Source organism: Martes martes (assembly GCF_963455335.1).
Source record: "Martes martes genome assembly, chromosome: 3".
Classification (NCBI taxonomy): Eukaryota; Metazoa; Chordata; class Mammalia; order Carnivora; family Mustelidae; genus Martes; species Martes martes.
Genome location: NC_137890.1, coordinates 126,287,935 through 126,311,798, shown reverse-complemented (window position 1 = coordinate 126,311,798; position 23,864 = coordinate 126,287,935). Strand labels below are relative to the sequence as shown.

General features: G+C 37.8%; 1 protein-coding gene across 1 annotated transcript in view; it reads right to left on the bottom strand.

The window, feature by feature from the left end:
• CHN1 (chimerin 1) overlaps positions 1–23,864 on the bottom strand; it is a 207,030-nt gene that overhangs the window by 126,991 nt on the left and 56,175 nt on the right. The window contains exons 5-6 of the mRNA XM_080798958.1: positions 4,588–4,619; positions 1,970–2,083 (exon numbers count right to left, since the gene is read on the bottom strand). Coding sequence (XP_080655084.1) covers positions 1,970–2,083; positions 4,588–4,619 — 146 coding nt within the window. The remainder of the gene's footprint in view (positions 1–1,969; positions 2,084–4,587; positions 4,620–23,864) is intronic.

The following is a 23,864-nucleotide window of genomic DNA, read 5'->3' as shown; positions in this document are numbered from 1 at the left end:
TATAAAATTACAGTGTAGGAATATGGTCACTGTATCCCTACAGTCCCTGCAGGTGGGAAGGAGGAAGAGCTTGGGAACTCTGGGTCCTACTTCTCTCCACACTAAACCACTGGCCCTAGGGTGTTCCCTGATATCACTCAGTGAAAAGTGAGTGACAGCCACACTAGAAGATGAGTGGCATTATGGTATGATGGAGTGCCTGAACCTTGCAACGAGGTGACACTGAGCTCAAATTCAGTTTTGTAACTTACTGTGTGATCTCGGAGGGATTTAGGGCAGAAGGTAATGAAGGGGAAAGGAAGAGAGTGTTGTGCAGATATCTGTCTCTCCCTCACCCCACTTCCTTCTTCGTTATTCTGGCCCATAAGTCTTCACATGTACACTCGTTTACCCCAGACACAGAGAAGACCAGACTATTTGGAAATGGGGTGTTGCAGAATCCTAAAATTACAAAATGTTTGGCATAAAAAGAGGAAAAAACCGACTTGAGGGAGTTCTGTGATTTACACCAAATCTGTCTTTAGTTTATTTGGTGGTAAAATGAGTATCTGAATTCCCAGCCCAGATTTTTTCCCCTATATACCATAATTTAAACCTGAAAAACAATATAATCAAATAACTGAAGGGGGATTTACACTTTTTAATTTGCCATAAAAAGCAAATTTCCATGCCTGCAACAAGCTTTATTCTCCAAGTACACAACTGATTCAGAATTCATTAGAAAACAGTACTGGGTTATATCATTCTTTTTGTCAAGAAGATTAAGTCTTCTGGGTGGCTCAGTGGGTTAAAGCCTCTGCCTTTGGCTCAGGTCATGATCTCAGGGTCCTGGGATGGAGCCCCGCATCGTGCTCTCTGCTCAGCGGGGAGCCTGCTTCCCTTACTCTCTCTCTCTCTCTCTGCCTGCCTCTCTGCCTACTTGTGATCTCTGTCAAATAAATAAAATCTTAAAAAAAAAAAAATAAAAAAAGAAGATTAAGTCTTGTGGAAAGGACTAAGAGCAGTCCCTGCTCACCCAAATAGGCACAGGTGACTGGAGAAGGGGTTCGACCTGGTCATACTGGGGCAACAACATCATCTTTCTGTTCTCTCATTGTGGCTACCAAAAGAAACTGCCACGCCTTTGGCCTCCATCTTAGGAAGTTTCCACACTTAAGTCTTTTCCAAAGATGAATAAATACACAAAGACAATGGATAATTATCTCAAGCCTTCGGAGAGGGAGCAATGGAGAGTGACTAAGAACACAGACTGTGAAGCCAGATTATCTGCATTCAAATATCAGCTATACGAATTATTAAATGTATGACCTTGGCCAAGTAACTCAACCTCTAGGTCCTCAGTTTCCCTCTCTGTTAAGCAGAGATAGTAAGAGTACATCCATCCTTGAGTTGCTGAGAAGATTAAATAAGGTCAGGGCTTGGCATGAAGGAAGCCCAATGGATAAGCATGCTGTTGTATTACTGCTCTGTTATTATTGCAGGGCTAATGGAAATATTTGTTTTCTGGGCACTGTACTAGAAGCTAGGAACAGCCAAAATACTAGGCAAAGTTCAGTTGACAGGGAAAAGCCAAAAGCTCCCAGGAAAAGCTGCTTCCATCAAAAGCCAACCTAAGAGAAATGATATTGGCTTTAATCTTATGAGTTACAAAGATCTTTTCTCTTAGTTTCTTTCCTTATTCAAGAAATAGATGGGAGCTAACACAGCAGGACAGATGGGAGAGAATGGGTAAGATGAAATAGAAGAAAGCAGCTACAATAAAAATGCTTTAAAAGTTTTTCAATTCTTAATTACTGAGTGCTACCATTCATGAGGAATTTTTAAGGGTCTCAAAGCTATTAAAATGGTAATTAGGTCCCAAGAAAACAAGAACCAATTCAATTACATGCTGGATGCTTTTAAAATTTAAAGCCCTCCATTAAGAGGGTTTTAAATGAAGCACAGTTCTAATTACAGGTCCATGACCAACCTTAAAGCCAAAGTGTAGGTTCCCGGCTGACGCTGGCTCTCACGAATCAGGTAACTCCCCTCAGCCACACTCAAGAGCTGGTCTGCTTCTTCTCGGGAGATCATGCCGTGAAACCTAAGAAAAAAGTCAATTCAGAAACTGAATGCTTTCCACCTTTTTCAGTAAAGCAAGATAAAACAAAACCCTCTACCCCCTCCTGTTGTTTTCTAGACAAAGTACTGCCATATAATTGAAGGGGAACAGTTGGGTTTAACTCTGCCTGTGTTTCTCTGGGCCTGGCCCCTGGCCAGCTTCTCTGTGGTAACAAGAACCACACCGAAGTAGCTTCCCAATCCATTTAACAATTGTGAAATCAAAATTCACATCCATCTAAGGGAAGATCAACCACCTCTCTCAAGAGGACAATTCCCTTCTTATGTAGCTGTCTGACCATATGGACGTACTAAAAAATATACAGCAATGTGTCCCCTTTCCTTCCTTCACACTAGTGGCGCGGCTCCAGAATTCTGGCTCACAGTCTAAGCTGGCAATTTTCCAGGACCCTGGGTTGCCCTTAATTGGCATGATTGCCCAATAATGTGCATAATCTGCATCACTGGATACTCAAGCCAAAAGCAAACAATAGTAATAACTTGCTTTCAGTCCCTGCTAAAACCCTATTTTTGATTAACAGGAAAAAGGATGAAGAAGAAAAAAACATAAAACATTCTCTACACAGACAGCAGATTCATCTATAGCATTTTGACATGAAACACTGAAAAAGAAAAAAAAATGTCAGTGGTGACTGATGATTACTATTAAAAAGAGAAAACCACCTTATATCTGTATGGTGATTTACAAAGAACTTATACATACATTATGTTCTTTCAGTAATTCAAGGATAACTGAACTGAGGGACAGCTCAAGGAAAACTTTGTGGTTTTTACTGGCGTGAAAAAACAGCAGTCACTTGATTTTGGAATGATAGATTTAAAAGGCCCCAAAGTGGCACCATAATAATTTAAGGACTTTACTAGGGAGCAAGTGGCAAGTTTTTGGAGTGTTTCCTCATGAGGATAGTTCAGTCTTTCTCAATGAAAGTCTTAAAACAGTTCATGGTACGTATGTCCAAATCATGACAATCAGAGCATCTAGGTTCAAAATGGACTCTGAGAATTTCTTATCTCCATATATTTCTCAATAATGAGTTCGGAACCAGATCCATCAGACTCTGCCGGAGGCAAGAAGACAATAACCTACCACTGGCGGTAACGCATATGATTAGATTAGCATATTGGCATCCTATTTTAAGTTTACATGACATCAGTTAGTAAAGTTAGTAAAATTAAATATTTATTTATTTTTAAAAACTCTACTAATTTAGAAGAAAATCACATTCAAGGATATACAACCTTTGGAACAGAACTTGACAAGGATATTTAAAGCACTATAAAACTGTTCATACCATTTGAACCAAAATTTTTATCCCAGTTAAAAAGCTTTATGCACCGAGTTGTCTCTGATGGTATTATTTTTAATAATACAGCTTAGAAGCAAACTAAATGCCCAAAGCAGCAAAGTGACTAAATAATGGTACAACCATAAGAAACATCAGTGGCTCCCTGCCAACTCTTAAGTGTCCATGTTCTAGTCACAAAAGTCTTGGAAACTTAAAGAGAATTTTTAAAAATTTAAAATACTTGCTATATATGTCATTGTGTACCTGATATGATCCTAAGTCTTGAAAAACAAATGATTTTATTCAAGGAATGATGGGATTATAGGTGATTTTTATTCTTTTTTCCAAAGGGCTTTATTTCTTTAATAACCAGAAAAATGAAGCATTTAAAAAATTTTTACAACATTCTTCATAAAATAGAAAAATGTTCATTATTAAGTGGAAAAATTCGGTCTATAAAATTGTAATATCTCAATTTTGTAAAACCATTAGGAAAATAGATTTTCAAAAGGTAATACTTCAGATTGTTAATACTAGCTATTGCTGCAGAGCATAAATTTACTTATAGAAAATCTAGAAAATAAAGTGTAAAAATACAACGAACCACTCCTACCCTGCTATATGTACCTACGTGAATATATATTGATATGCTTAGTATATACATATACACACAAATACACACATTTTCCTCATACATGTCTAGGATTATTTATTCATATGAATTGCATCTTTCTTTTAACATCATTCCACATATACATTTTTCCATGCTATTTTCTTCTCTATACTTGTCTTTATTTTCCGTATTTTCACCAATAGAATAACTATATTTGTTGTTGGTTTTTTAAGATTTAATTTATTTATTTCACAGACAGAGATCACAAGTAGGCAGAGAGGCAGGCAGAGAGAGAGGAAGAGAAGCAGGTCCCCGCTGAGCGGAGAGCCCGATGAGGGGCTCGATCCCAGGACCCTGGAATCATGACCTGAGCTGAAGGCAGAGGCTTTAACCCACTGAGCCACCCAGGTGCCCCAGAATAACTATATTTGTAATCAGAAAAATAATTTAACTCCTTCAAACTTGAATACCTCTTTCATCTTGCTTATATTTTTAGCAATGCATCCATTTACCTGTCTCTCTTACATATTCCAATCTATAAAATGTTTTGTCGTAATCCATACTTACTCTCTTCCATAATACTTTGGTCTGTTTTCTACCTATTTGGGAAGAAAAAAAAGATATTTGTGAAAATGCAAATGTTCAGAACCTAACTCAACATTTTGTATATGTGGCAAATTAAGGCTTATATTGAGATAAAGAATTAGAATAAAATTCGAAAAATCAGAGTCTGGAGTCCCAAATCTATCAGCAGTTATCAGCAATTGTGCCATTCGAACTTGTCACTTCATCTCTCACATCTATTTCTTATCTAAAAAGGGCTGTGTATGTAAAAGAGTTGGATTAAATTTGATCTTTCATTTCTAGGATTTTATGAATCTGATAAAATATTTACATCACTTAATCCAAAAAGTAAAGTACAACATCAATCTCCTAGTGCCACAATTGTGTCAGAACAGACTGTGGCTTTCTCACCCTTCCCCTTCCTTCCTGTTACTCCACATTTCCCATCCCATTCGCACCTCCGTTTAATCTTGCCCTTTTCCCCTCCCATCAGCTCTTCCCTCATCAGTTTATCCCTCTCCTCCTCCCTGAATTCCATGCATTCCACTGCAGGTGTACTGGCTGTGGCTAAAGAAAGACCCTGCAGAAAAGAGTCTAAGGAATCCGCACTGAGGTAGACTGAAAGAGAGTATCTGGCCCATTCATTTAAGAAACATTTACTGAATGCCGACGGTGTGATATGCACTGTCCTTTGTAGAAGGGGACATATCGCTGTAATAAGACAAAAACTATCATTACTCTTTTGAAACTTAGAAACAGACAAGAAGTTTCAAGGAAAAAATTGGGAAAACAGAAAGTAGTAATAAATGCTATAATAAAAATAAGAATGGGTAATGTAAAAGGATGGGCTAATGAGGTATTAAGCTGGGCGGTCAGGAAAGGCCTCTGTGAGAAGGAGACATTTTAATACTGTTCTGAATGACCTGAATAGACATTTTTCAAGAAGACATGCAGATGGCAAACAGACACACAAAAAGATGCGTGACATCACTAATTATCAGGGAAATGTAAATCAGAACCACAATAAGATTTATCACCTTATACCTGTCAGAATGGCTAGACTAAGAAACACAAGAAACAACAAGTTTTGGTGAAGATGTGGAGAAAAAGGAGCCCTCGTGCACTGTTGGTGGGAATGCAAAGTGGTGTAGCCACTGCAGGAAACAGTATGGAGGGTCCTCAAAAAATTAAAAACAGAGGGGTACCTGGCTGGCCCAGTCAGTAGAGCACATGACTCTTGATCTTGGTTGGGGTCGTGAGTTCAAGCCCCATGTTGGGTGTAGAGCTTACTTTAAAAAAAAATTAAAAATAGAAATACCATAAGATCCAGTAATTCCCTACCAGGTATTTACCCGAAGAAAATGAAAAACACTAATTCGAAAAGATATTTGCACCCCTATGTTTATTGCAGTGTTATATTTATAATAGCCAAATTATAGAGGGAGTCCACATGTCCACTGATTGATGAATAGATAAAAAAGATAAGGATAAAGGATAAAGAAAATGAGGATAAAGATGTTTGCATACCCCCCCCACACACAGGACTACTACTCAGCCATAAAAATGAACGAGACCTTGACATTTGCAATTACATGGAGATATTAGGCAACGTGAAATAAGTTGGATAGAGAAAGACAAATACCGTATGATTTCACTTATAAGTGGGATCTAAAAAACAAAATGAACAGACTATTAAAATACAGAGAACAAATTCCTGGTTGCCAAGGAGGAAGAGGGAGGGGATGTGTGAAGTAGATAAAGGGGATTAAGAGGTACAAAATTCTAGTTATAAAATAAGTCACGGAGATAAAAAGTACAGTATAGAGAATATAGTCAATAATGCAGCAATAACGTTGTACAGTGACAGATGGTGACTATACCTATGGTGGTGAGCACTGAGTAACCTATAGACTTGTTGAATCAATATGCTGTATACCTGAACTAATGTAACAATGTATATCAATTATACATCAATAATTTAAAAATTAAAAATAAAATTACAACAGATTCTAAAATATTTTAAATTAATAAAAATTTTAAAATGAAAATAAATATATTTACACCAATATATACCAATAGGGGACTAAGTAAGCTGATTTACAGTAAATGCAGTTTGGAAGAATGATGTAGATCTACAGGGACTAACATGAAGAAATCACCAAAACAAACCACTCAATACAAACGTAAGTTATGGAATAATTATGCAGTATGACACCAATCAGGAAAAGCCCATGTACACTGATACTTTAATATATATTTATAGACTAGAGCAATATCTGGAAAAATATACACCAAATTCAAATGGTTTCCTTCCAGGAAGGTTGGGGAGAACTGAACTAATGGGCCCAATGGGAAGGCAAAAGAGAGACTTCAGTATTATCTGTAATAGAATTTTTTAAATAAAGAATGCATTAATGTATTGCTGATATAACCTTAAAAAAACAGAAATTGAGATTAACTTTTGTGTAATTTAATATTAGAGTCTCAAACACATTAGGATATATTCCCCTCAACGGGGTCCCTCAAATCATAAGATCTTTGCAGGTGGCTGAAGGTAAAAGCACTTTATCAAGCCTATGGGGAGTGAAGCAAAAGGAAAGTTCTTGAATACACTCTACTCAATGATGACAATTCTAGACCAGTACAAAGAAGTGGTGTGGCTGAGATCCTGGTGGCCTTAAATGGTGCAGCAGTCCAACAGTGTTAAAACCCAAGACAATAAGATTAGGCGAAAGTCCTGCATTAAATACAGTGCACAACACGCTTCCACCGACTGCCTAAGCAGTCATCTTCATAACACAACTGATTAGGTCTTACACTGCTGAGTAATTATTTTGTTTTACCCAAAAGAATTTTGAATTAAAAGATATTAGGTAAACATTGGATGCCTAATACAGTACTGTTATAATCATCAATAAGTCCAAGATAAACTGACAAATCAATTGCCTCCTTTCTGCTTTTCTATAATGGAAATATCAAATAAAACAATCTTTTTAAATTTTTTAAGGCTTTTATTTATTTATTTGACAGAGGGAGACACAGAGAGAGAGGGAACACAAGCAGGAGGAGGTAGAGAGAGAGAAGCAACAGGGAGCCTGACTTGGGGCTCCATCCCAGGACTCTGGGATCATGACTTGAGCCCAAGACAGATGCTTAACCAACCAAGGTACCCAGGCACCCCAAAATAAAACAAGTTTAAACTAACTCTTTTTTTTCTCTTTTACCTAGATAGTGAAGGAGATCAGAATATGCCACTTCAGCATAAGGATTATTTTGAGCTGAATGCAATTAAGAAACCCCAAACACAGAAGGAACAATGAGGCCTCCCTCTTTCACCTCAAAGCCAGCATAAATTTCCCTTTGTAAAGGTGTCCCCTCCCATAACAGAGAGAGAAGAACACAATGACTCCAGGGACAATTCTTATCAACTGAGATGGCTGGAGCCTGCATAATACACATTACCAAACCCCTTACTTACTGAACAGTTCCTAATCACCTTTCCACAACTCACCCTAACCCTTCTGAGGCCCAAACCCCTTTTGCTCTGACTGGGCTCTTCAGCACACTTTATTAGTCTTTGTTAAAGTGGTATGTAAGCAACTGGATGAAACTGCCACTTTGAGGTTTTCATTTATCTGCTGTGGGCCCCTCCTCCCCTGTATGCATATGAAATAGACCTTTTCTACTGTTAATCTCTCTTTGGTCAGTTCAATTTGCAGGCCCCAGACACTGAACCGAAGAGGATAAAGAAGTTTTTCCTTCCCTACAATAGCATTTAGATTTTTGCTGATGTGTCAGATACCATTACTTAAGTAGTGATCTGCAATAGACTTTTCAAACTCCTAGGACAACATTACTCTGACATATTATCAAACAAAAAAGGGTTAGTAATATAAACAATGATTATTAATGATTCCAATTAATTTACTTGCAAATACATCCACCTGGGAATTTAAATGTTACATGGAATAATAAAAAATGTATTTGTGCTTATATAAACATGTATGTACTTGTTTCTAAGTTTTAAAAAATAAAAATAAAGTTCAAAACAAAACAGACTAAGCTAAAGTCAATATGACTAAGTGAGAAGGGATTTTAAATTAGTACTTATGTTGAATAATATGCTTTAGCTTTCTCTACTTTTCTGTGTTTAATAGTTAACATTTTTTCCATGATACCATATCATGGGTAGGAAAAATGGAAAATGAGGGGAATAATACAGATTCCAACTAGAAATAAAAGGTGCTGTAGTTTGGTTGCTACAATGTAGGTCATGCCAGCAGAGAAAGAACTAAGTCAATCATTACTGAATATTACATTAAGTGCACAGTAAACACAGGAATTCAATAAGTAGTAGATACCATTTTATAATACTTTAAATATCAATGGAATTTGTTAACATTTACTGTAGTTTTGTAACTAACAAAATATTTTTTACTGTTATTTTTAACAGTGTTATAAATTATTTTCTTCATACATAAAACAACTTAATCAAATTCACCAACCACACTCTTTTAATTAAAGAAGTCTTATTTTGTATCATTTTCTACAAAAACAAGAAGAGCTTGTTTAAAATATAAGTTTCTTGCTCTGCAAAGGAAATCTGAAAACAGCAGGGATAAACAATAAAAGGATTATAAATGTTAATTCCTTTCCCTCCTCACACACAATGTTATAGATTCAGTTCTCAGATTGTTATTTTTTTATTGTTTCATGGCTATAGTTCAGAACAGTTGTTTCCCCCCACCACCAAATTTTTCTAATTTAAATTCAAATTTAAGGAATATATATTTCTAGAGGCAATGCCACTAGAACAATGAAGCAGAACATTCAGGAAATTTCCAAAATGCTTAATATTGCTCTTTTCCAACAGTGGTATTGACTTGGTAAGAAGTCACACGAATTCTCTCTTTCTTGTTCCCATTAAAAAAACAGGACTTGGAGCTAGGTACTTTGAAACCTAGTCTGAAGTCTATATGAGTCTTATAAAAGTTAGGGTATATACACATGAAATTGTAAGAAATAACAGAGCCCTGGACAGTCTTTTTTTTCCAGGCAGCAGTCTAGAATATGTACATAAAAGCACACAAAAGAACAAATATTTTCAAGTGTCAAGATTTTGTTTTGCATTGTTTTTCAAAGTGGCTCAGTTTGGAGGCATGGAACAAGGAAAAGGGGGAAAATGCACATCGGTATTTGCTTCCTACAGCAGTAGATTCTGAATTAAACACTAGCAAGTTACTCAGTACTTACCTCTAGCTTTGGATCTATTTTCGTTTCCTGTTTTAGAGTTAGGGAGGAGGAGAGCGAGAGGGTAGAAAGAAGAGGAGTTTTACAACTGCTCAAAGACAATGGAAGACTGGAATTGGATAACCAGAAAGGAGGTGCTACTCTCCTACACGTAGACAATGCAGCTTTCCACGGAAGCACAAATTTTTACACCACATTTTCTAAATTACTAGGTTTTTTTCTCACTGCATTTTACACCATAGAAAATATCAACATGGATAACAGTTGAGCTTCAACAAGTCAAAAAAACTTAAAAAAACTTCAAAACAACAACAGAAAAACCAAAAACAGAGCAGAGCCGGCACATGGAAGAGTAAGTACTCATCAAAGAGCTACACAGCGGGAAATGACTTGCAGGGAAGAGGTGACAAAAAAGAGATCAGAAATGTTATGAACTTAAAAAGATTGTTTAATTTTTTATCCCCCTTAAAAGTAAGGTAAACTTCTAGCTACCTGCTTTCCTCCTCAATTCTGTAGCCTTCTTGATATTTAGATCAAAGTTACAAGTGCTAAGAATGCAACTTGTTTTCCACTATATTTTAGGCTTACCCAAGAAAACCACTAACCTTCAGCATGCCAAATAGGCTAGCTCTCTATTACTGTCAGATTTCACAAATTCAATAAAGAATATGTATTTACAGGGATGCCTGGGTGGCTCAGTCATTACTTATCTGCCTTCTGCTCAGGTCATGATCCTGAGGTCCTAGAATCAAGTCCCATATCGGGTTCTCCCTGCTCAGCGGGATGCCTGCTTCTCCCTCTCCCTCTGCTTCTCCCCCAACTCATTTTTCTCACTCATTCTGCGCTCTCTTTCTCTCTAATAAATAAATAATCTTTTAAAAAAAAAGCATATGTATTTATGGAGGGTTTTTTAAAGCTTTGTAATTACTACCTAGTGACTTGCTAAAAACCAGTTCAGTTTCTTGATATCAGTTATTTTTTCTTTGTATTCACTATTCTTTGTATTTACTATTTTCCCACTTTAGATTCAAGTAACTTTTAAGTTGTAAGAATAAAGATGTAGAAACCACCAATCTGTTTATGTAACTGGTTAAGGGGTCCCTTTTAGAATTGTAGTTTGATCTCCAATTTTATAAATATACTTCTACATTAAGGTATAGATTTTGACATCAAAGCATACCTTACTACCCACAACTGCTTACTGAACACTGAATTTTAAACAAGAGCAAAAGATGACCCATAAAGGGGGGGGGCACATTTCAAAAGTAAAATAAGACAAAAACAGACTTTTGAATGATAGGCTGAATTTAAAATAAATAGTTGGTTTTAATAATTCAATGTTATTACTCAGCATTCATAAAAAAACACTTTCTAGCTGAAAAGTACATAATAAGTGTTAAGTAAGAGATTGTCACATCTAAGAGATCTCTGAGCAGGATAATCTTTATTTTTATAGAATCAAAACTGAGCTATAGGCTGTCAGCATAAAGCAGCAATCAGCAGTGAAGCTATGATTTCAATTAAGGTATTTTCCTCTCACTTCTGAAATAAACTCTTCTACTCCCACCTAGCAAAATATGTCCTCTAAAATAAAGTAAACATAAATGCTTTAAACCTCCCTTTCACTCAATTAACAAGTCTTTATTTAAGCACCTTACTTAATGTGTCAAGCACTGTTCAAGGCACCTGGGACATACTGATGAACAAAACAGATCAAGATCCTACCCTCATGGAGCTTGTATTCAAGGAGGGGAAGATCACAATAAACATAAAAAATAAGTAAACTATATGTTATAGAATGTTACAAAATTAAAAGTGTTATAAAAACAAAGTAGAATTAATTAAGAATTGTAAATGCTGGGGGGGGTGATAAAATATAATTTTAAATACAGTGGTCAGGATGGGCCTCTTGAGAAGGGAAGACTTGAGAGACTGGAAGGATATGAAGAAGTAGCCATTTGGATATTAGAGAGAACATTCCAGAAAGAGGAGTTGGTGCAATGGCTTGGAGAAAGGAGCACAGCTAGAATGTATGAAAAACAAGAAGGATGGTACGGTCAAAGCAGGATATGGGGAGAGAAGGAGAGGAGATAAGCACAGAAAACTAAAGTGATGGGGAGATTACGTAGGGCCTTGAAAGTCCTTGTAAGGACTTGGTTTTTACTCTGGGTAACGGGGAGCCAATGCACAGTTCTGAGTAGAAGAGTGACCAGATCTGACTAAAATTTTAAAAAGAACATTCGGGAGACAACAGACTACCAGGGAAATATCAGTTAAGAACTATTTCAGTTACACAGCTGAGAGATTACTGAATGTTGGGGTAGAATAATTTACTATGACAAATTGATTTAAATATATACTAACTGGACATAACAGGAGTTTATGTCTTGCTTGTATAACATCCCCGGATAAGTATTCAGGTCAGGAAGACAATTGTCCTACATCTAGACAGCTTCCATCTTTTAGCTCTGCCCCGTCTTTTCGAGGTCCCCTGTTTTTATCTGAATCCAAGCAGGAAGGAACATAATATGGAGGAACTTAGATGGGAAGTTTTAATGGGTCCAGCATTCAAGTTCACTTCTATTCCACAAGAGAAAACCATCATATGGACATAACTATATAAATGAAGATGGGGAAATTATACTAACCAGGTTTCTCAAAAAAGGAAGAATGGATTTGGGTGGGTATCTAGCAGTTCCCACAGTTCATACCCAAACGGTAGCCATGGAAATAGCAAGAAGTGGTAGGATTGTTAACATATTGTGCACATATTCTGAAAATAGACCCTGTATGATTTCCTGATGAATTAATCATGGGATGGTGAGAGAAAAAAAAGAAAAAAAAAAAAAAGACCCAAGTATGATGCATGGTTTTTGATCTAGCAACTGGAAGGAACTGCCATTAACCGACATGTGGAAACCTTTTTTTGGTAAGAGCAGGTTTGGGGAGGAAGATAAATGTCAGTTTCTTTGAATGTGTTATATTTGAGATGGCATCAAGGGAGGACACAGAGTAAGCAATTGATTACATGGTCTGGAATCTGAGCAAAGAGGACTGGACTGGAAATACAAGTTGTATTAAAACCTGAAACTGGCAACATTGTCGGGGAATAAATATAAGCAGAGAAGACATGAAGATCAAGCACTGAGCCCTGGAGCATCTGAACATCGAGGTCAGAGAGAAGAGGAACCAGCAAAGGGGCTGTGAAGGCAGGAGAAAGACCAAAAGACGGCAATGTCCTAGAAATGAAGTGAGGAAAGTGTATCACGGTGCGAGTCATCCTCTGTGCCCAGTGCTGCTGAGAGGCTAAGCAGAAAAACCGACCATGAGATCGAGCAAGGTGGAAGTCATGGGTAACAGTCTGGCAGAAGCAGGTTTAAGAGAAAATAGGAGGAGCAGGGCTGGAAAGAGCAAGCACTGACAGTACGTTCAAGTGTGTTCTACAAAGGGGAACGAAGAAATTGGGCAAGGCCTGATAAAGTAGGGTCAAGACAATTTTTTAAGATGGGAGAAATAATAGGATGTCTGTGGGCTGATGGAAAAAGAGAAAACTGTTGATGATTAAGGAGACTGAGGAACTGCTAGGATTAGGTCCTTAAGTAGACGAGAGGAAAACAGGGGTAGTGGAGAGCTGGCCGCGATCTATGGTAACAGGCAAGAACGCAGAATACGGGGCCCCGAATGCTAAAGGCTGAGGCAATGCGGCACTGCAAGTTTGTGGGAAGTTCTCTTCTAATTGCTTCAATCAGGATTAAAGTAGGATATAAATTATGAGCTGAGAAGGAGGTGAGGAGTAAGGTAGTAAAGGTTTGAGGGAAAGCACAGTATGCCCACGGGGGAACAGTAAGCACCAACTCGAGGTTCATAAATTTAACGTGAACCCTGTTCAGTACTTCATTTTCTCCAGCCATACTCGGTTTCTTGGGAGTACATGCGAAGTACGCAAGAGCGGATTTAAACAGGGCTGTGGTTTTGCCAAGCCAGTATGACATCAGAGAAGATCATGAGAGGGAAGCGGACTGGTTCATCCACAGCTACTAGACCTCCCTCTCTCAGTCATCCCCATGACTATCTAACTCACTCAAGTTCTGTGAATTCTTCCGCTTTGCGTTTTCCCATTTCCTGCCCCCATTGGTTATTCTCAGAAACAGTTTATATGCCTTCAGCACTCTTCACTAGGATTACCGCAATTCCTCCTAAACCACTCCTCTTGTCTCTAAAGATTTTATTTATTTATTTGACAGAGATCACAAGTAGGCAGAGGCAGACGGAGAGAGAGAGGAGGAAGCAGGCTCCCTGCTGAGCAGAGAGCCTGATGCGGGGGTCGATCCCAGGACCCTGGAATAATGACCTGAGCCGAAGGCAGAGGCTTTAACCCACTGAGCCACTCAGGCACCCCAAGTCCTCTTGTCTCTAAAATCTCCATCTCCCATCTCCCTTTCCAGTCCATCTTCCACACTGCAGACAGAATGTGCTTTCTATGCCTAAATCTGATCCCATTAACACTTTCCCTTCCCATAGCTATCAGGATAAAGTCCAAATGTCCACGCTTAGAGCACAGAAGTTTTTATTAGTGATGCCTACTTAGCTCTGGGGCTGCATCTGCCATGCGCCCACAAGTGCTCCCACAGGTACTCTGCGCTTGCCCCGGGGAACTGCCACGTGTAACGAGGGAACTGCCGCCACATCTGCTATAATGCCGGATTCACCACTCCCTCCACCACCTAGAAAGGAAGATCCTCGAGCAGAAGGGACTTGCTTTATTTGCCTCGAATCCTGAGGACTTGGCAGGTAGAAAACCCTCAGAGAATACTGACTCAACAAATACACACAGGCCACAGAAAGGACTGGAGCCTAAGGGCTACCGACACTAATACACGTTTTGGTAAACCATATAATAAGAGTGTTATTTTGCCAAATAAGTTGCACAACAATATTCATTCATTCATTCATTCATTCAATAAAGATTTAAGAGTTTTTATTGTATACAAGTTATCATAGCCAGGTGCTGAATAAAATCTACTGGGGTGAGACAGTAAGTAAAGAAATGATTACAGGGGTGCTTGGGTGGCTCAGTGGGTTAAGCCTCTGCCTTTGGCTCAGGTCATGATCTCGGGGTCCTGGGATTGAGACCCACATTGGGCTCTCTGCTTAGCGGGAAGCCTGCTTCCCTCTCTCTCTACCTGCCTCTCTGCCTACTTGTGATCTCTGTCAAATATATAAATAAAATAAAATCATTAAAAAAAAGAAAGAAATGATTACAGTCAATGTCCTACTTCTATGACCAGACTTGAAGAGAGACTTTAAGTTTTAAAACATGTGCTAGCAAAATGTATATCAAATATACATCTAACTGGTGCTGTGACTAGAATTAGAATACAGCATGAAAGGTGTAACTTTCTCTGTATTTCTCGTTGCATTAACAGCACTGAACTTGAGTTTGGTGCGTTCTGTCCAGCCTCAGTCTGCTTTCCCCGTTTACCCTAGAAAAACACAACTGTGGTTGTTATAACAATAAGAAGCTTCCTCAAAAATGTTATCCAGCTCCCTGCAACATTAGCTCCAAAAACATTTCACAGAGAGCAGAGATTTGGTTTTATGCATTTAAAAATCATAACTACATTCCCACTATTTGGCTGCCAGAAAAAAAAAGTGTATCTTTTTTTTTTAAAGATTTTTATTTATTTATTTGATAGATAGATATCACAAGTAGGCAGAGAAGCAGGCAGAGAGAGAGAGAGGAGGAAGCAAGCTCCCTGCTTGAGCAGAGAGCCCAATGCGGGGCTCAATCCCAAGACCCTCAGATCACGACCTGAGCCGAAGGCAGAGGCTTTAACCCACTGAGCCACCCAGGCGCCCCAAAAGTATATCCATTTTAAGGCTCTATGTTTAAGGGTGCTCAAATATGAAACTAGTTTGATTTATACTATATTAGTATGAATCAACTAAAGATATGGAAGCTCTTTGATATCTCTAAATACATATACTGTATATCTATGTAATTTAAACCTGTGTCTGTCTCCCTATGTACACACATATGCATACACACACACATACATATACATTTATTTGAATTCAACCAGGTAGTTGACATAAAATAACAAAATCACTTTTTACATAATTGAAAATCACATAAGTATACATTTTATATTTATTATAAACTATATTTCATTGAATTGCATATTTATGCATTCCCTTATTGACCCAGAGTTGTATACACAAATATATGTACCATTACTTTATAGGTGATAAGGGATTTCCAAGGTAATTCTGATTATGTAAGACTTCGACTTGTGTGCTAAATTCAGAATAACTCCACCATAAGATAAAACTGCACTGTGACAACATTACTAAGAATCATTTTCAAGCTTTTACGCATTTGCTTAGTCTCTAAGGCATGCATAAAGTACTTAGTTGTGGACCTGGACATCTTTCCCTTTAAAAAGATTTATTTTCATATTTAAATTTCAAAATGTTCTCCTAAAAATAGCCTTTAATAATAATAAAAAAAATGTTCTGGGGGAGACTGGGTGGCTCAGCTGTTAAGCGGCTGCCTTCAGGTCAGGAGCCCAGGGTTCTGGGATCGAGCACTCCCCCCACCCCTGCATTGGGCTTCCTGCTCGGTGGGAAGCCTGCTTCTCCCTCTCCCACTCCTCACACCTGTGTTCCCTCTCTCTCTGTGTCTCTCTCTGTCAAATAAATAAATAAAATCTTTTAAAAAAATGTTCTGTATTTTAACATTCACAATGGCAATTGGTAAGATCTCCTGAAATAAAAAAAAAAAAGGGTATTAGTTACTGTTGTATTTTCTGTCAAATTATGTTACTTCTTACTATTAGATATATTGTTTTAGAGTTTTGTCTTCAATAATTTACAATTTAATGGTTGAATAATTCAGGTTTTAAAATAAGGTGCTGCACATCTTGCTCTCATGTATGCTAACAGAAATTCAGCTGAGAAAGAGCAGGACATGGAGTTCATCACTGGAACTAAGGGCTTAGATCATGAGAGAAGGTCATCAGACATGGCTGGGTAAATAAATATATATTCCCTCTGGGTGTGCATAATTCCCCAGCCTCTGCATTTCTAATCTGCGATATATTGTTACGGGGTTAGAAGAAAAAGGCGTGGAAATGTGCACGTCCCCATGAACAGGGTCAGCTCTCCATTTCTTACAACTGTAGTAGAGAAATGTCCTTCAAGACAATGTCATTGGACCATTTTTATAATTACAATTGGCACCCCCAGAAATTACTAACCTTTGTTTAAAAGAGCCATCAGTTTATCTACTGCATTAACTTTTCTTTTTCTCTCCATGTTTCAGTGGTAATTAAATCCTGTTGCCATTTCCCCCTTAAACACAGTGGCCACTTAGCGCTTAATGTCCCAAATCCAATTCCTCAGTTAAATACTTGAGGTTAAACAGCAACTGGTTACTCAGTACGGTTTTATTTTTAGTGCTCATCACTCCCAAGAACCTTTAATTCTCCCAAGCCAGCTATTTATCATTTAATCAAGACTAAGACTGAAACTTTCTTTATTCAATAAGTTTATTCTGATTAATGCTTTACTTTCATTTTAAAATTTAAATTTACTTTCATTTAAAATTATTTTCACTTTAAATAGATATCTAAGTTATTTGATTGTTTTACAGGAATTCCATGAGACTGAATATTGATCAAAATAAGCAGATTAGCAGCATTAGTGACAGAAACACTCTCAATATCTATATTTATAAACTTAGTCATTAGACCAATATTGAATAGGGATGTCATTTCTTTAAAATGAGACCATTTCCCGCTCTTCATTAATCACCCTTCGGTTATGACCAGATAAAAATAGAAAGACATTATTGAGTATTACAGAGATTGGTCAAATACAGAAACAAGCTGTTATAACTACTAATTTGCTAATTAAATATACATCCTTCTGCATGCATAATTAATCTTTACTAAGCTGTCAAAGTTGAGTAGCTAATAGATTATTAGTTTTGAACAACACGAGAGGGTGGTTACAATGGGATAGGAGAGCCAGTCCACAATAAACCTTTCTGTCCATAGAGCAGCATTCCGTGCCCACCAACTTGCCCTTAGAACAGGATTACTAATTTCTTATGAAAGAAAATAATTTAAATAAGAAAATCTCAGTTGTATACCCTTTGTTTCCCGGTCCTTCTATGCCTTCCTTTAACCAACAGTATTGCATACGACACTCTTGTTTTTTAGTGGATGGCACTATTCAGTCAACCACATCATAAAACTAAACCAAGAAAATTATTTTCAGAGACTCTAAGAGCCAGCCAATCTCTAGGATCCCATGTTTGAATCACAGTGATTCACCAGAAGCCTATAGACTTGGGCCCCAACAGCTTAGCCCTTTTAAGAATTAGCTTCAATGATGTGTTCCTCCTTAATGTTATGCCAGCTGCTGTGAGAAAGGACCCTAAGTCTACTTTCACATGGGCTGTGAAACTACAGTTGGTCAATATAACATCAATAAATGCACTTCATATAAGAAGCCACATGATTTTTTGAAAAGAATTTAGCTCAGGTAAAAATTGGATCTTATTAGCCTTTCTGGTCCTCAAGGGTTATGTACTTTATTCCCGTGGTTCCCTTTTCACACAACGTTACTGATCCTCAATCAGCACTGCAATCAAATGATGTCATTTTTTCTTTTCTACCTGCCTTAACTTTCCTTTTTTTATTCCTTTTATTACGTCTTCATTTGTGTGGCCTCAAATTCTTTTGAGAAAAGCAAGTATAGATATTTCTCAATAAAGATAACTGTGTTACTAGTACTTCCATACTTTTCACAGAACTACGGTCCAAATCTCACTTTCTGTTAAAAGTTTAAAAAGTTGTGTCTGAAAAAAAAGTTATGTCTGGTCAGAGTATGAAACAAAATGAAACGTTTTTTTAAACAGCATTTTAAAAAAAATTCCCACTACATATAAAATTATTTCATCATCCTTGATCCTGGCACAGTAGCAATAAAATGCAACCATTACACACTATATCCTCATTCCATACATACATACGTGCAGACTGGATATCTACAAATACTTAAACTGCAATAGGACATTTAAAGACAATCTCATGAAATCCCCAACTAGTTTGATAAATTTATACTTTTTATGTCTCTGTACTCTCAGAGCTATTCAGTGTTTTTTAGCCAGTTTCCCAATAACATCTATTTCAACATATTTTGAACAATGGAGAAGCAATTCTTTTAAATAGTATATCATCCAAGAAAGTTATTATGATTCCACATTACCTAATATATAGTTCTTATTCAAATTTATCTAATTACACCCAAACTATGTAGCTTGAAAGAGAGACAGACAAAGAGAGAGAGAGATCTCGATCTCTAGGACCCTATTAAGGTACCCGTGCTGCATCTGGGGAGCATTTAGTTTCCTTCATTTTAGAATGGTCCCACCACAGTTATTTCTTTTATGAAAATGACATTTGCAGGACAGATGTCTTATAGAATGTACACATTTTGGTTGTGTCTGATTCATACTTCATAAAAAGACAGAAGTTAAGAATTTTGGCAGAAATACCGCATAGATGGTGCTGTGCGTGCCTCATTACATCACTTCCGGAGACACATCAGTTTGACCCATTACAGGTAAGGCTAAATTTGATCACATGGATAAAGGTGTGACTGCCAGATCTCTCCACTATGAAAACATATCTTTCTCTTTCCAATTCATAAAAAAACTGGTAGGGCGATACCTTGAGACCATGTAAATATCCTCCTCATCTACAATCTTTCACTCAGTGGTTTTAATGTCGAATGATGATCCTTGCCTGACTCAATTACAGGCACAAAGCATTATCACTCTACATGTTTAGCCACCTTTCTGCTGTAAAGGACAACTTTACATTCTGTCCCTTTCCCCCATTTTTTCTTTACACTGAGGTAGGGTTTTTTGGTTAAGTATCATTATGGACTAACATTATCTTTTCATTCAATGTGTTATAATTCATTACTATTTTTCTTTTTGATATCAAATTATCCCAAATCTAGCCTGTGAGAACCCTTCATTCAAGTGGGCTGCTAGATCTTTTGACATGCCCCCATCCATTTCTGAGCTCTTCTTTCTGATTTAAAATGTTCTAGGATCTCACTGCCTGCCCCATGTTCCAGAATCAGGAATTTCTCCAAGGAGAATTGGCTCCTTTCAGTAGGAAATACTATTTGGAAATCAAACTTTGGGCACTGAGTATTTTCATTCTTACTAGGGCATCACTGCTTCTAAAGCCTTTCCATGGACTGAGACAGAAAATGAATTTTTACAAATCTGTGAAGTCATATTTATACCTCCAATTCAAATTCAAAACCATGCTGCACTTCTCAATTTCCTTCTACTCCATATTTATATCCCCTCAAAACACTGGTTCCCCAAAATCCAATATAGTTACTCATTTATTCTGTCCTATATTATACACAAAATAATTTCAGAATTACTACACAAGTACCACTAATGACAACAAATGGCTAAGTATAAATATCTCTTTGTAGGTTATGATTCTTAGAATACTTCCCCTCCAAGTCTGTACAGTCAAAATATTTATAAGCTACTTAAATTAATTTGGGGGTATGTTATGAATTTGTTAGGGTCATTTATTTCTATTTGTATTCAAGTTTAGGATTTGCTTTTTTATCATTTTTTACTTAATTTTGTTCTTTGAATATGTGAAATAGTTGCATAATCCAAAAGTCACAACTAAATAAAAACATATCCTCCCAGCCTTATCCTCCCCAAACTGCCCCCCAAAGCACTCCTTATAGATAATTATTTCATTGGTTTCTGGCTTAACTCTTCCTATGTTTCTCTTTTGCAAAAATAAGCCTTATTTTTTTTCCCTTCTTTATTACCAAAAATGGACCATAATTAGCATAGAGGCATACCTCATTTTATTGCGCTTCACTTACTGCACTTCACAGATATTGTGTTGTGGTTTGGTTTTTTTTAACAATTGTAGGTTTCTGGCAACCCTGCAACAAACAAGGCTATTTGTGCCATTTTTTCCAACAGCATTTGTTCACTTTGTGTCTCTGTGTCACAACTTGGTAATTCTCACAATATTCAAACTTTTTCACTGTGATGATCTGTGATCAGTGATCTTCAATGTCACTACGGTTAACTGTTTTGGAGCACCACAAACTGTACCCATATAAGACAGCAAACTTAATTGTGACATATTCTGTATTCAGACTCCTCCACCAACGGGACATTCCTCCATCTCCCTCCTATTCCCCCCAGATCTATTCCCTGAAACACGACGATATTGAAATTAGGTCAACTAATAACCCTACAGTGGCCTCTTAAGTGTTCAAGGGAAAGAGTCACATATCTCTCTTTTTAAATCAAAAGTCAGAAATGATTAAGCTTAGTGAGGAAGGCATGTCAAAAGTAGAGACAGGCCAAAAGCTAGACCTCTTGTACCAGTTAGCCAAGCTGTGAAAGCAAAGGAAAAATTCTTGAAAGAAATTCAAAGGACAATAGAAGTGGTGGGGGGGACTGAATTGGAAGAAATCAGAGAGGGAAACAAACCATATGAGACTCCTGACTCCAAGAAACAAACTGAGGGTTGTAGAAAGGGAGGTGGGTTGGGGGATGGGGTAACTGGGTGACAGGCATTAAAGTGGGCACATGCTAGGATGGGTGCTGGGTGATACACTCAACTAATGAATGACATTATATCAAAAACTAACGATGTACTGTACCTTGGCTAACTGAATTTAAATTAAAAAATGATAATAATAGTAAAGTTTGTGCCATGTATATTTTGCCACAATAAAAAGAATTAGAATCATGTTAAAAAAAAGTGCTACTCCAGTGAACACATGAATGATAAGAAAGCAAAACAACCTTATTGCTGATAATGGAGAAAGTTTTAGTGGTCTGGATAAAAGATCAAACCAGCTACAACATTCCCTTAAGCCAAAGCCTAATTCAGGGCAAGGCCCTAGCTCTCAAGTCTCTGAAGGCTGAGAGAGGTAAGGAGGCTGCAGAAGACAAGCTGGAAGCTAGCAGAGGCTGGTTCGTGAGGTTTAAAGAAAGAAGCCGTCTCCACAGCATCAAGGTGTAAGGGGAAGCAGCAGGTGCCGACGTAGAAGCTGCAGCCAGTTCTCCAGAAGGATCTAGCCAGGATCATTAATGAAGGTGGCTACACTAAACAAAAAAACGTAGATCAAACAGACTTGTATTAAAAGAAGATGCCATCTAGGACTTTCGGAGCTAGAGAGAAGTCAATGCCTGGTTTCAAAGCTTCAAAAAACAAGCTGATTCTTGTTAAGAGCTAATGCAGCTGGTAACTTTAAGTTAAAGCCAATGCTCATTGGCCACTCCAAAAATCCTAGGGCGCTTAAGAATTATACTCAATCAGGGCGCCTGGGTGGCTCAGTGGGTTAAAGCCTCTGCCTTTGGCTCAGGTCGTGATCCCAGGGTCCTGGGATCGAGCCCCACATTGGGCTCTCTGCTCAGCAGGGAGCCTGCTTCCCCCTCTCTCTCTCTCTCTCTCTCTGCCTGCCTGTCTGCCTACTTGTGATCTCTCTGTCAAATAAATAAAGAAAATATATATATATAAAAAAAGAATTATGCTCAATCTATCCTGCCTGTGTTCTATAAATGGAACCATAAAGTCTGGATGACAGGACATTGGTTTACAACTTGAATTACTGGATATTTTAAGTGCACTGTTGAGACCTACTGCTCGGAAAAAAAAGATTCCTTTCAAAATATGACTGCTCAGTGACAATGCACTGAGTCACCCAAGAGCCCTGATGGAGAGGTGCCATGGGACTGATGATGTTCTCATGCCGGCTAACACAGCATCTCTTCTGCAGCCCATGGATCAAGAAGCAATTCTGACTTTCAAGTCTTATTATTTAAGAAATACATTTCATAGGTTATAGCTGCCATGGATAGGGATTGCTCTGATGGACAACTGAAAACCTTCAGGAAAGGAAACACCATTCTAGATGTCACTAAAAATAGTCATGATTCATAAGAGCTCAAAATAACAACATTAAATACAGGAGTTTGGAAGAAGTGGATTCCAACCCTCACGGATGACTCTGAGGGGGTTCAAGCCTTCAGTGGAGGAAGCACTCCCGCTGTGGTGGAAACAGCAAGAGAACTCGAAGTGGAACCCGAAGATGTGACAGCACTGCAGCGATCTCATGCTGCCGCCTGAGCAGATAAGGAGTTGACTCTTACGAATGAACAAAGTAAAGTGGTTTCTTGAAACGGAATCTACTCCCGATAAAGAGGCTGTGAAGACTGTGGAAATGACGACAAAGGATTTAGAGTATTACATAAACCTAGTTGGCAGAGAGGCAGCAGGGTTTGAGAGGACTGACCCCCAATTTCGAAAGAAGTTCTGCTGTGAGTAAAATGCTATCGAACAGCATCGCATGCTGCCAAGAAACTGTTCATGAAAGGAAGAGTCCACCAGTGTGGCAAATTTCACCGTTGTCTTATGTTAAGACATTGCTACAGCCACCCGCACCTCCAGCAACCAGCTCCCCGATCGGGCACAGCCTTCAGCACTGAGGCATGGACATCCACCAGCAAAGAGATTCACCACTCACTGAAAGCTCCCATGACAGCATTTGCAGCAATGAAGTATTTTTAAATCAAGGCATGTACGTTGTGTTTTTGGACATAATGCTATCACATGCTTAATAGACTACAGTGTAGTGTGAACATAATTTTATACGCACTAGAAAACAAAGAAACTCCTTTGACTCTCTTTATTGCAGTGGGTCTAACCCAAATTATTGAATTATCTATATATATCTCTCTCTATATATATTTTTTCTATATATATTTTCTATCGGGGTATCATTCCAGATCAACTCATGGAAATCTTCCTTATTCTCCTTAATATCCCAGTTTATTTGATCAGTGTCCTATGGACAGAGTTTAGGTGTTTTCTAATATTGTGCTGTTACAAGTAATCCTATAATAAACAATTTTGGGCATATGTAATTCCCTATTTGTACAAGAAATC